The sequence below is a fragment of the Sturnus vulgaris genome, chromosome 10 (genome assembly GCF_052056855.1).
Source record: "Sturnus vulgaris isolate bStuVul1 chromosome 10, bStuVul1.hap1, whole genome shotgun sequence".
NCBI lineage: Eukaryota > Metazoa > Chordata > Aves > Passeriformes > Sturnidae > Sturnus > Sturnus vulgaris.
Window position 1 is genome coordinate 10,663,424 of NC_142252.1, and position 14,565 is coordinate 10,677,988.

At 36.9% G+C, this 14,565-nt stretch overlaps 1 protein-coding gene across 3 annotated transcripts in view; it reads left to right on the forward strand.

Annotated features, from left to right (window-relative positions):
- Positions 1-14,565, forward strand: part of RASA2 (RAS p21 protein activator 2) — a 45,084-nt gene that overhangs the window by 19,082 nt on the left and 11,437 nt on the right. Inside the window, exons 6-13 of one of the 3 annotated variants that reach the window (XM_014877917.2) lie at positions 4,041-4,124; positions 5,935-6,007; positions 7,302-7,378; positions 8,743-8,841; positions 10,930-11,086; positions 12,226-12,374; positions 13,660-13,774; positions 14,228-14,302. In XM_014877917.2, coding sequence (XP_014733403.1) covers positions 4,041-4,124; positions 5,935-6,007; positions 7,302-7,378; positions 8,743-8,841; positions 10,930-11,086; positions 12,226-12,374; positions 13,660-13,774; positions 14,228-14,302 — 829 coding nt within the window. The other 2 variants (XM_088170778.1, XM_088170777.1) reach the window with 2 other exon arrangements.

Genomic DNA, 14,565 nt, shown 5'->3' on the forward strand with positions numbered 1-14,565 from the left:
GTGGGTTTGTTTTTTTTTTTTTGAAACCACAATGGTGTGTATAGTAGCACATTTCACAAATACATGCTTGCAGCTCTTTCTGGGAGTCCTCAGGAACAAGTTTGCATGGCCATTGTTTGCATATTTGCTGCTGCTGAAATGGATGATACTTGAACAGTTTCTTGGCAAATTAGGCAGTTGGGTGGGGGCACCTGTCCTTCTCTGGGATTAACAGCCCTTCAGCTCTGAAAGGTTTTGTGTATTTACAGTGTGAATACTTCAAAGCCCAGAAATGGTTTATTACAGCCAGATTTTGACTTCATTGCACATACTTTTCTAAATGAATTACACACCATGCTCTCTTAAATTGACCTGTCAGTTTGTTACTGTCCTTTTTACACTTTGTCGGCTTGCATGAAGTTGCTCTAGTGAACACAGCAATTTTTATGAAGTGTACATACAGATCTTAATGGCTGCAGTTAGGGAGTGTCTGTCCTTGGAGACCTTCAGCTGATTTGAATGATGGAGGTAGAGTCAGTCATTGAGGGGGTTTATTGTGGGCTGGGACTTTTTAAGGACTTATTTTCATCTTCTAAGCTGCATATATGCCGGTTAGATCTGAAAGGCTCTCATTTCCTGTTTGAAACTTCTCTTGCACAACAACCTACTGAGATGAGAATTAATATAAACTGAAACATATCTTACACTATACTAGAACAGGGCAGTAGTTGGAGAAAAGAACCAAAGTTCTTTTACCTGTTGATTAGATGGTACTGGTTGCAAAAATATAAAATAAAAAACTTCTAAGTTCCTGTCTACTTCTTCCAACTCTATGCATTTATGCCTTTTGAATGACAGCTGCCTAGCTAGGTAGATGAAATTATTTGTCAAAGCTGAAATATTTTTTTAAATTTTAATTTTTTTTAATTTAATTTTAAATATTTAAAAAATTTAATGTTAGAAATATATTTATTATGGTTGTCAGAATAGGAGTATATATTTAGTGTTATTTTGTTATTTGATTGGTCAAAATATTTGGCATTTTGGTGGTGGTAGTTTTGCTGGGATTTCTTGGTTGCTGCTTTCCTGTTAAAGGAGCTGCAGTTGTAGCACTTTGACTGATTCTTTTGAGGAAAGGTGGTATTCCTGTGAAATTTGCTGACTGGCAAACTGATTGAGGTTTTTTTCATTCCATTCATTTCCATTCCAACTTTTCCAATTCTGCTAAGTCTACTCTAGTTTAGCCACTTCAAACATCTTCAGAATTTTTAAACATGTTTACTGGAGGCTGTTTGTTTAGTAGCTTAGAAGTATCAGTAATGATTCAGTGTGGTGTGCTCAGTCCCTGGGGATGAACAATCCAGCTCGGTAGTGCTGAGTTGATTTAATGGCTTCCTATCCCTAATGGCTGCTTGCCTTTGGAGCTTGGGAGGGCTCCTGCATGACCAGGGTGATTCAGTTTGCCACACTGACAACTGGCTTGCAACCTAAAAGCTTCCTGTAAGGGTGGTAAACAGAAGCAGCAGTTCATCTGACTTGGCTGTGCTGTCAATATGTGTGTAAAGCACACTCCAGGCAGTACCTGCACACTGAAGGGATGGATCTGTCTGGCTACTTTGGAGTAAGAGATGGAAGGGGAGGAGGTGAGGTAGATTTGGAACAAATTTTTGTGCCTGATCCGTGTGGAAGGGACAGATTTGAGGATATGAGGAGTGGATGGTCAGGGGAGGTGTTGGACCAGGACAGGCTGTCTAATAACCTAGGCAGACCATACTTTACTTGCTGGCAACAGAACTGGGGCTTGGGCAGGAGGGGAAAAGCAAATGCTAGAGCTGCCTCCACAGGGAGACCAGCTGGAGCATGAAATCAACTTGAAGTGACAGATCCATATGATAAATCCAGAGATTCTAGTTCTACTGCAAGACTGAAGTTGTCAGTAAAATGTTTTTCAACTCACAGGAAATCACAAACAAGCCTTTCTTTAGTCTGTGTATGTTGTGGTCAAGTGAACAGAACAAGCTGTTTGTATACCCAAATATCCCACAGACTTGTAGCTGTTTGCTAGAGAAATCCAGGAGCTTGGTAAACATGTCAAAGACTGCAAGAAGACAAATTGTGGTGTTCTTATTAAAACAGCTGAATTCTCTTCAGATAAGGTTGACTGATCCATCTGCTGCTGAATTTCCTAGGAGGTTCAAATTGTGGCTGATTTATAGGTACAATTGGTACTCGCAGCTGAAACTGCAAAGCCCGAGGAGCTGCAGTGTTTTATGCTTCAGGATGCCCATCAGCCTGAAAGAATCGAGTCCTGCCTCAGATCAAGATACCCCAAATAACTGAAAAGTCTAGACAGTTTAATTTTGTTGCCACTCTTCTGTGCCACTTGTGTGTTGGAGGAGGAATCAATTAATGCTTATGAAACAACTGGATGTTTCAAGAACCCATTTAAATGGTGGGTTTGAAATCACTGTAGTGTTCATTGTGATTCAAAAATTATTGAAATGCTGAAGGCCACGTGCTTGATAACTGGAAGAAAAATAACAAATGATTGTGCAGTGGTTCAGCACTAAATGTTCCCTGAACTGGCTAAGACAAAGGGACTTTCTGGGGGGGAAAATACCATCTGGTTTATAATTGTGCATACTCCAAAGAGGGTGGAGTTTTGAGGCAGCACAGGAGTGTTAGTGTCTGTTGTTTCCACACTTGTGTTTGAATTTGCAGCTCTTCTTATTCTTTTACACCATTTTTCTATAGTACATAAAGCATTTATTTAAAAATGTGTGCAGCTACATAACTTTACCTTGATCTGCACAACTTATTATTCCACATTATATTAGAACATTTACTTAATTACTCATATGAATTTGAGAAGTCTATTTTCTTCTTAAGTTGCCTGGGTTTTGGATTTTATTCAAACTAGCAAATTATGACAAGTGAAACTTTCTTGTATTCATTTAGTTAAATTCCTGCAATACAGCTAAAAACGTGCTTTTAAAGAGAACAGGAATACAATATTCAGATCTCATTCCTGTTTTGTTTATGAAATTTTGTAATCTGCTGAATGTTTCTGGACTTAAACTACAGTGTGTATGGTTTCATTAGAGCATCATTTTTGCTAGAAAGTCTGGTTTCTGCTACGAATTTACAAACTTTTCTGCTTTACTTTTGTTGTTCCAGCTGTTTTTAGTTAATGTTCATATGTGGGCAGCATCTGAAGGTTAGGCAGTTTGCTGACCACGCTCTGGTTGCTGCTGTGGTGATTCAAAGATTGCAAGACTTTAGAAAAGGTCCAGAAGAGGTTTCTCTGTCTCCGTGAGCATTAGTTGCCAACCATCCTGTCCCTTCTGCTTCAGACTGGTGAAGAGTGTGCCTGTGTACCTGTTAAACACCAGTTTGCCACTTACTGTATGAATTATGGAAGAAAACATTTATTTTTAAAAGAGTAATTTCATCCTGAACATGGACTATTACGAAAAAAATTTGAAAATAAACCTTAAGCACTATTTCAAAGGTAGAGCTAGAACTATGTACTATCATAGTTTTGGATGGTTAATTTTAAATATCATTTCAGGATTTGATTTTGCATTTCTTAGCGTAACTTAGAATGCAATTTATCCAAAATTAAATACTTCAATCCATTTCAATGCCTTCCAGATATACTCGCTGCCATTGGTTGAGGCCAGATTTTTTTTTATGCCTTGAGAAATCAAATTTAAAAATTAATGAAATTTGCAATTTCTCTTAACGTATAGCAATTAATTTTACGTAGGGTTTTGTCATTCATATGTGATACTGGAATGTCTTTATCAAAGCAATTCCAAGAATTTTGTTCTCACAGAGCCCCCAAGTCTGAATCTATACTTGAGTATAATTTTGTGTTACCATCTAGAGATCTACTTCAGTAGATCAACATACTGCAGTATGTTGGATCAGTGTATAGCTATATCTGTGTGTAATACAGCAGGACATAAAAAGTTTTCAAAAAGAAAGCATTGCTTGGGTTTTATCTTTTTAAGGCAAGTAATTGCTTCACTGATCTATTGTTTGTCTTTTCCTTGTAGCATAAAGGAGTGCCATGGGTTGCCACTTATAAACGGACAGAATTGTGATCCTTATGCAACAGTCTCTCTTGTGGGGCCTTCCAGGTAACATTTTAGTATTAAATGAATAAATCTAAAAATGCTGTGATGTTGAATTGGAAATGAAAGTCATAGGTTTTAAACAAAATCTTTAAAACACAGACAAGTCTTCCAGTGCTCTCATGTGTACATCACATCTCCATGGATACTGTTCTGTCCCCTTCCCTGCCATATGCTCAACACTGGGATGGTGTTTGTTCTGTCTGAATTGGCTGCACTAGTCAAGAGCCACTCCTGACTCAGTTCTTTCTTACAAAATGTATTGGACTCTTGATTTCTGCACTGTACTTCCTGTTAATCTATGTGACATTCCTGTATGTCATGATACAGTCAATTGCTCACTCACCTTCCTCTCTTCTCTGTTTTTCTTAATGTGTGAGTTTCTTTGCAGCAAATGTGTAGTAAAATTGGGAGGAGACGAGAGAGGAGAGGTTCTGGAACACCTTCAGGATGCTGTGCTCAAATTCCCCACAGTTCAAATGTCTCCTTGTTTGGGATCAGTAATCCTCAATAACTGCTGGGTTTTTTCATATAAGAAAAATCCCTGATCCCACACATTCACAATGTGCAAGTCCTGCCCACTAAGGAGGATAAGTTTCAGTTGCTTCTTTTTTGCCACATCAGACCCTTTCCTTTCTCCAGTGCTGAGGAATTGCCTTTGTGAGCATAGTGCCAGGATGTGTTCTACCAGGCTTGCTTGGTTTTAAGACTTTGGAAGGATTGTCCCTGAGTAAGCTCTGCATGGAGCATTTTTTTTTCCTTGGTAATAAATGATCAAATTTTTTAGGTTTGGCTTGGGGGGCTTGTTGGTTGGTTGGTTGGTTTGTTTGGGTTTTTCCTAAGAGGACCAGCGAGGCTCACCTGGTACACTTAGCAGTCATGGGGCTGAATGGCAGAGGAGGTCAATTGACATACATTTTCTGTTCGAGTCCTGTTATATGGATGGAGGTGGGAGAATGTTGGTCCCACAAAATATTTACCCTGTTAATATGGGAATATATGTGCAAATCTGACAGGAATTCCTGGTTAAGATTTTCCAATCTTATGCATGTGTGACTCATGTACCATGACGGCAATGTCCAGTGCCTGAAAATAGGTAGTTAATACTTAGGGCAATTTTTCTTCTCCCTTGTCTGTTTTTCTCACATAGTTTGTGTTTCTTTCTTTTGGAAAGCCATTTTTATACTACCACAGCCCTTTGCTAAATAAATAAATAAAACTGTATTCCTTTATAGAACTTGTAAAATTAAAAAAAACCCAACCAAACCAACCCACAAGGAAGTGGGGGCAGTTGTTTTGTTTGACCCTGTGATGCTTCATATCTGACATGAGCAGCAGTTAGTTTCAAAGAAAATCTTCAGTGTCTTGGGTGTAAGCCTCTGTCTGTAAAGAAGTAGTGAATATTTCACAAGCAAAAGAGGGTGGGAAAAACAAAAACTGCCGTTGAACAAGACAAGGAAAAGTGTACTCATTGCCTTTAGGCAGTGGTGAAGAAATTTAAATTCTAAATGCCTTAGAAATTGTTGATGTATTTTAATTAATATGTGTAAGTTTTACCTGTTTGTGAAATTAAATACAGCCTTTGAGTTGGATAGATGCACAGTTAGCTAGACAGAGCATTTAAAATTTTAGCTCTTTAAACTGCATTGTGAAGATGAACTGATTTTATCTTAAGATTTTCCTCATTGATCAAAGTGAATTCTAGAATAACAAAAAATGTTTTAATTTAAATGCATGGGTCCTTCTTGACAATAGAATGTTCTTATAATTGTGTGTTTAAGTTGTCTATGGTAAAAATTTTACCACATTGGAACAGGAATGACCAAAAGAAGACCAAAGTTAAGAAGAAAACAAGCAATCCACAGTTTAACGAAACATTTTATTTTGAGGTAACTTTTTGTGTGCTATTCTTCCTGTTTATATATTTTATGCAACCCTTCAGATATTTTTAAGCAAGCTACATAGCAGTCCTAAAGCACAAAGTTCTCTTCAAGCAAATTGAAGAGCTTTAACTGGCCTCCCAAATGTAAGTGAATGACATACCTAAATTTCTGTCTGCCAGACAATAGCATTCCCCTCCAATTGCTGTGTGAAAAATTACTTTCTCACAAGCACATATGTGAAGGTAATTCCCTATCTTGAATCATCTATCTTTACATATCTTTATATATCATCTTTATATATCTTTATATATAATCTGTTACCATCCAGAGTCCTGAGATAACTTTAACCTATCCCATGGACTCCTATTTAAATATTTTCAAGCTTGACCTAAAAACCCAAACAACTTATTTATTTAATAAAGTAGTGATTATACCCCAAAGTATAGTGATTATACCCCAAAAAAGTTTACTTTATTAAAAAAAGTTAACTTTGTTGTTATTTAGGAGTTGATTTCAATTCTACATGAGTTATCTGACAATAAACAAATTATAAGTTTAAATTTTCATCTGATTTGTGTCAGTAATAAAGATTTGCATTTAAAGCATGCTGTACTGAGAGCTGGAAGGAGTACAGCTGTTACATGTGCCTCAAATGTATTATAATTTAGTGTGTTTTTATGAATCCTGGTCCTGCTGTGGGACTTGAGTGAGAAATAGTTTCATTCCTATGCACAGTTTCAATGCATGTGTGTCTCAGTTGACCTGCTCAAGAGTGTGATTTCTTAGGCAGTCAGATATCAGGATAAAAATGTGGTCCAAACCACTCGGGTGACTTTTTGACTTAAGATTTATTGGAGGTAAATTGAGAATGCAGTCAGTCAAGAAATGAGGAAAGTGTAGATGAGAGTTTGCAATTGTGTTGTAACTAGGGCAGGAAGAGTGGGCTTCTTATTTGTTGTTTCTTTAAACATTTCAGAACTGACTTCAATTCTTTCATGGGGCTCATGCTAAAGCAAAAGAAATTTTTGCCAGTTTCATGTCCTACTACTTATTGTTTTTTCTAATAGATCTATGCTGTAATTCCCTCATATATCAGCTAGCCTTCATTAGGTTCCACTATGAACCCTTCTTGACCCATTTTTCTCCTGCTTTCTGGCAAAAGGCAGTTTGGTCAACTGACATTTTTTCCTTTGTATAAGGAACAGTAACTATTTACCTATGCTAGAGGCAGGGAGGATTTTCTTTGATTTTTGATATCCATAATATGAAAGGTGTGTTAATAAAAGGAATTTACTTGCAGGTAACCAGGTCCAGCAGTTACACCAAAAAGTCCCAGTTTCAGGTGGAAGAAGAAGATATTGAGAAACTAGAAGTCAGGTAAGTTATGTCAATTAGAAAGTGATATCATAGAATTATTAATAAATCATAATATTTCATCATCAAGACAGTAAATACTTGTTTTATCTTAGCATAGCTCCAGAGAATTGCTGATCAGACTTGTAGAAAAGATGACGTAGAAAATTTGTCTTTTTTTTTTTTTGCTTGTATTTCTTATTGAAGATAAGTTTTTTTTGTTTTGAAGTAAATAATGGTTGTATATCTAGCAGCCTAAACTTACTTCATGTGCCTGTGAGTAAAGAGATATGAATACCTTCTATCAAATTATATTAATTTGGGCAGAATATTGGTAATAGAACTTGTACTGAAAGATACCAGCATACCTGATCGTAGCCTATAGTTTCAAATATTGTTGGCTGGTTTAATAAAAAAAGAAGGAAAAGCCTCTTTTATGAGATTCTTACAATTTCACTTTGCTTTTTAGAGGAACATTTGTGTTTCATCTTTTCCTTGCAAACACAAATACTCAAAGTATGTTCCCCTTTTCTGCTCTTTTACCCTCAGAACAGGTCTGTCTGTATTTATGCAAAGTAGTTAGAGCTGCAGAGAGCCCTGTACTGAGTTTCTTTTATTTATTGTGCTGCTGCACATACATGCACCAAATCTGCTGAATGACAGAAAGTCTTCAAGGCCATCATATGTTTCCTAATGGTCAGCAGAAGAAAAATTTAGCACTTAATTCAAATAGCCATTACAGAACTAACTTGGTATGTGCGTTTTTAACTATTAGCTTCATTAATTAGAACTGTGTATTTCATTGTAGATGCAAATATATTTAGAAAAATAGTCATGCCCCAACAAATCTAGTTGTCTTTTGTTTTTGTTTTTTTTTTTTGTTCTTAACAACTGCTGTCTGTCAGAAATGTCAGAGAGGTAAGAAGTAATAGAACAAACCCAGGGTGCATGTGTGGAACCTGATTCCGTTTGAGGTTGTAAGCGTACGAGCTGCTGCTTGGAAAAACAAGCGCATGTGTTGGTGTGGTATTGCAGTGTGCCAGATTCCAGCAGTTAGGCAGATATTTCAATATATTGGTTAAAAAGTTCACTTGAATTACCTGAGAAGAAATGTGCACAGTTTTGGGGTGGAGACTGCGCAGAACCTGTACATTGTGCCAGTATCACTTTTATTTACTGATGCAAGGTCTGCAAGTCTTAACTTTCACTGTTTGTTTCCTTATCTGTTCTTTATGGGTTAATAAGCCACTTGTTTGATTTATTTAGAATGGAGTGAGATTTCTAACATTTGCTGCCTGCATGCATGTGGATTAGTGCTGTAAGGCAGTTCTTGTAAACCTGCTTATTTCTCTTTGGGAGAAAAAATTAAGCAATGTTCTTGTTTTCAGGGTTGACCTATGGAATAATGGGAATCTGGTACAAGACGTCTTTCTAGGAGAAATTAAAGTTCCTGTGAAGGTGTTAAGAAATGATTCCTTTCAAGCATGGTGAGAAATGGTGGTTCAGAAGTGAATTTGCTTTGTGTCTTGCACATTTTCCCTTGCAAAGGATATGTTTTATTCTACCTATTCATTAAACTGCATCTTCCTGTTCTAATCTAAGTAAAACATGTTTCTAGAGTTTCCCTGCTCAGGAAATTAACCTTGTCAGCAGGTATATTTAGCTCTGCTCTTCCCTGCCTGCACACAGTCCCAGCATAGTTGGTGTGTTTGAGGGTGAAGTGTGGAGAGTGAAGATGGACTCTAACAGTCTTTTGGTCAGGTTGCTGAATTTCAGTGATCTGTGTCTGCTCTTCAGGCTACCCAGCAAACCTGGAGTGTCTCAAAATTGCATCACTTATAATTAAATTGCTAAGTCAGAATGACTTCCAGAATGACTGATGAAGAGTTTACTTGATCATGAAGTACAGCTTTTTTTTCTCCTTGGGGAGGCTCTGGAAGTATCTTCTAGAACCAACCAACATCATGTCAGGGGAGCAGGCAAAGGAGCTGGAAGGGTGAGGTATGAAGGGAGTTCAGCAAAGAAACACTTCTGCATGGGGCATCTCAGCACCCTCTCTTCTGCTGTTTTTGGGAGCAGGAGCCCATCTCTAGCTCCTTTTCTGTCCCAAATGCTTAGCAGCAGGAAGGGATGAGTGCAAGGGATTTGAGTGCCTCCAAGCATGTAAAATATTCTGCTTTTAGTGAACCTTTCAGTACAGGAAAAAGCATGGAGGAAGCACTTTGATATCCACACAGAATACCCATGGGAAGGAAGTGTGTTAGTAGGAACTAAATGTAACATAGGTCTTGGCCAGGAACCATCATGGCTCTGCTCCATGTACCCACCTCAGGCTCCAAGTGTCTTGGGTGTTGAACTGAGACTCTTGGTGTTTGACTGTGATCCTGTAGGTGTTTGAATGTGATCCTGTTGAAGTTTCTGGTTTTTGCACAGTAATGTATTGCAGACATGGGCTTGTTCTGCCAGTGTCTCATCAACAGCTGTATGTTCATATTAACATAAAAACAATTTTGTGTTAACAGCCTGCTGGGAGAAAGATTGTATCAGTATGGGCTCATTGCCAGTGAGCTGTGTTTGTGTAGATTTTTGAATTGGCCTAAGTCATGTCTAGTTCTCTTGAGTGTGTCTGCTAATGTGCTTTGTAGGCACACCTTGCATTGCACATCTTCATATCCAAGTATGATCTATTTATCAAAAACAGTTCTGTGATTGGAAATAAAAAATCTTTTATAGTATTGCTAATTTGCATAATATGTTTTTGAATGCAGCTGAGTACAGCAGAGAAATTATCTCTACTATTAAATATTTGCAAAATAAGCCTAAGTGTCACGCTGTTAAGGGGAGGTTCTCCTGGTAAATCAGTTTTATTTTATGTTAGCATGCCTTCATGGCCACTGCATCTGATTATGAAAAAAAGAAATCTGATCTCCTGGCTGTAGAAGTCCAAATATACATGATTGCAAAAGAATATTTGGAGATGGGGTTTCAGTTTGTTGGGGTGAGTGTTGAAACTACTGTGACATCACTTAAAAGCCATTAACATTTTTGTAGGGCTGCACCTCCTATTGGAATGCAGTGAAACTGCAGCCAATTAATTGTTTGATGTACTTTCTATTAAGAGTAGAAAAAAATCTGCTTTTGCCCTCTATCTTGTTTCTCAAGAGTGGAGCCTGTTAATATTATGTGTTTTTTCTGGTCTCATACAAGACCATTTTAATTCTTCACACTACCTGTTTCACCTGCAGTGTCCAACACCCTAAATATAACCTACATGTGAAATGAGATTGGCCCAGGGTAATCTCAAACTATTCCTGCTAACCTACAAAAAGTATATCCTATTTTACTGTTTTCATAGATGTGAGAAAATAAATTCCATTATGAGTTAAAGATGAATTTGAAGCTGCTCATTTTTTTACTTCTGTGTCTCAAGAGGGGGTTTTGTGAATTTTTTGCAAGTTTTCAGATATAATGTATGTGTACTGAAATAGTTAAATGTGATATTTTGCTTTATTATGGAATTAGTCAAATGAATGAAATAGGTATCTAATATTTTTTAATTGTCCTGTTGCTTACAGGTACTTACTTCAGCCAAGAGAAAATGGAAACAAGTCTTCTAAAACTGATGATTTGGGATCACTTAGATTAAACATCTGTTACACTGAAGACTGTGTACTTCCATCTGAGTACTACACTTCTCTAAGGAACTTGCTGCTAAAATCTTCAGATGTTCAGGTACTTCTGTTGAAAATTTCATTGAAGTGAAAACTAAAAATGGATTATGCTGTTGTGAGACAATATGAATTACGCATGTCTAGGTAATCGATTTTGTTTCTTTGTGGGAATTACGTCTGTCACACACAGATGAACAGCTTCTAGAGCTTTTACTTCTGCTCCAAAGTACCAAGATTTTCTTCTTGTTTTAGAAGAACCAATGGAGACAGAGAAATAACCTGTGCTATGTGCCTGGAGGAGATCAAATACTTTCTTCTCATTGATTGCTCTTTTCAACATTGTATTTTTCCATTGGCCTCTATTAGCTTCTTGGATTTAGAGGTTTTCCAGGGACACTGATTCATTATTGGCACTGAAGGGCAGCTAATTAACAAAAGGGATCTGCTTCAGAATTTATTTCAAATTCTATTTCTTAATTGCTTCTGCCTTCCCCAGGATGTTGATCAGCATGACTGGATTTCTCACCAGTACATGGTGACAAAGAGGGAAGTGTGGTAGAGGGTATAACATTGGGACAGGAATGAAACTGTAGTAACCAGACTTTGTATTCTTAGGTCTTTAACAGCTTTTCATCAATTCAGATTTAATGAAGTACTGACAGAGGAGAAGAAAGATAGAGGAAGCAGATGTGACTAAAATTTTTGCTGGCCCATTTTCAAGTACTGCTTCACTGAAATTCAGGAATAGCTGAGTTTATAGGTAGCAGCAGTCAGCAGCTGTCTTTTCTACTGAAATAATTTAGTTTTTGTATTGAAATTCCCAACTGTACAATGGCAACAAACACTTTGTCCCTTGATTATAGTTTTAAAAGTCCTATAAAGATACATGACATAGTTAAACAATTGCTTTTTGCCTCTAACTTGGGTTTGTGACAAAGCCATTGTTTAACACTTTAGGGAGAAGGAGTAGGATGAGTAGCTACTGAATTCCATTCTTAAATGTATTTATAGAGTAGATAAAATTAATTTTCAATTAGGTATCTCCAGAATTGAAGCTTTTAATTGCCATGTTACACAGCAAATATTGAAACTTTCTGTTAACAAATGTCTATAGTCTCATTAGATTTGATCTGTACTTTTTCAAATACACAATGAATATTTAACTACTTAACTCAGATGTCATACTCTGCTTTGTCACAGCCTATTTCTGCATCTGCTGCCTACATTCTGAGTGAAGTGTGTCGAGACAAGTACGATGCTGTGTTGCCTCTGGTACGGCTGTTGCTGCACCACCATAAGCTGGTTCCCTTTGTTGCAGCAGTGGCAGAACTAGATCTGAAGGACACCCAGTATGTATTTCATGCTTATTGATGTCATGCTTTCTAAAATTAATCTTAGAGTTTCACAGGGCTTCATGATACAACACTGATATGTAAGCGCTTTGGTTTTCTTTACATAAAACTGACTAAATATATTCATCTTTTAATGCCAGTTTTTAAAAACATTCTTTAAAATCACTTTGAAGCTGGGTCTCAGAGTTAAGGGTGCTGGGCAGTTTAGTAAAACTTTGTCTTAGAGTACATATCTTTTATTTTAAATGTCTTTATTTGGCCACTCTTCAAATGTTACTGTGCATTGGATTGGAACTTATAAATTCAGATGGAACTGAATAGATGGAACATTTTTAAATTGCTAAAAATCTTTCGCTGTGTCCTTTAACATGTGGCTTGAATGAGGATTACTTTTTTCTGCAAAGATGCCATGTAATTAAGAATGTGGCCTGCATGCCTTGTAAGTAGGAAACATGGGAGTTTTTCCAAGTAGCAGCATATGGTCTGTGAATTGGCAGCTCTGTGGTTAGGAGAGAAATGAAGCAAATGTGAGTAACAACCACTGCAGTGCAGGGTCATGTCCAGTGCAGGTGTGGGAGGGATTTTGTCACCACAGAACAGTTCATTTCAAAGCACTTTGTTGTGATTTAAATAATGTGAGACAGCTTAACTGTAGAAAGAGGTGACTCATAGAAAATAATGTTCTAAACTGCATTTAAGTACACACATTCCATTGTAATTGAACTGTAACAAAGGGAGCTTAAACTAAATCAGAATTTCTCAGATTAGAAAGATACACTTTGCACAGCTGGCTGTCAATTTTCTTCAACTGCTGTAATGAATAAAAAAGTAACCTTGGATTAAATATGTTTTGGCTTAAGTTCGGGTTTATTGGTGTAGTGCAGCAGTGTGCTGTAGGTTCCAGATTTTTTTTCATCACAACTACTGGAGGAGGAATTGTATATTGCTGAGGTACAATTTTCATTATTTTGGAATTGTCTCCAGTTGTTCTTTCTCATGTTCCATACTGTAGTATGACTAATTGTATAAAATTTCTTAGGCTTTTTCCAATAGTTTTATTTATGTTCCTGAGTTTGGTAATTGCTGTGATAATATTCTTGTTTATACTCTTTTTGTTACTGAGTGCTGTTAGAAGCTTGGTGTATATGTTTTGGAATTCCTGATTGAAATACATGACATATTTTTTTGAATAATTATTTAACAGCAAGAGAGAGTATAAATTGAATTTTGTAACAGAACTTGTTTTTTCCTTGTTCAAATGAAATAATTTCTTTTCTTACAGAGAAGCAAACACAATATTCAGAGGCAACTCATTAGCAACTCGGTGTGTAGATGAAATGATGAAAATAGTGGGGAAGCACTACCTAAAGGTCACTTTGAAACCTGTTATTGATGAGGTAGGTTGTCCTACTGAAACTTCTTTGGGGATGCTCAGCCCCCTGTGGTATCCTTGTCTGTTGGACAGGCATTCTTGTTTCAGCTCTGTGGTAGGAATCACTCAGGTAGGAGAATCCTAGAGGAAAAATTAATTGAGCAGTAATTAATTGGTTAAGTTTAGTGGGAGGAGCTGTGGTTTGGTATTTGCATTCCAGACACTTCAAAATAAACAGTCCATGAAAGTCGTTCCAGCCTCCAACACATTGCAGAATTCGCCCACGTGATGCTTTATGTAATCAATCCATTTGAAAAGGCACAAACAAAAGTGAGGATGATCATTGCATGTTGTTATGGATGGTTAGGATCTATTTACAATTTTATTCCTAAATCTAAGAAACTGGTTTTAAATGGGTGCATTTCCATACTTTCTGCCTGAAAAATTGAATTCCTATAGTTTTGTTTGTTTGTTTCAGATATGTGAGTCTCCTAAACCCTGTGAAATAGATCCCATCAAATTAAGAGAAGGGGATAACGTGGAAACTAATATGGTGAGTTTCCCAACTGGTCTCAAAATCTGAAAGAAAAGCATTTGTAAAAACAGCTCTTTGTAATGGAAAATGAGTAATTCATAGTAGCAATATAACTCTCTGTTTTCAGAGTAAACAAAGAAAAAGGAAAAGCTATATTTTCTTACCCCTCTTTATGCACATAGCAATGAAAAAGTCCAGTGGAAAATGGGACAGAGGAGAAGCTAAAGATGACAGTCATTCTTACCAGTTTTTTGGGTGTTTTGATTTCTGATCTCCTGCAC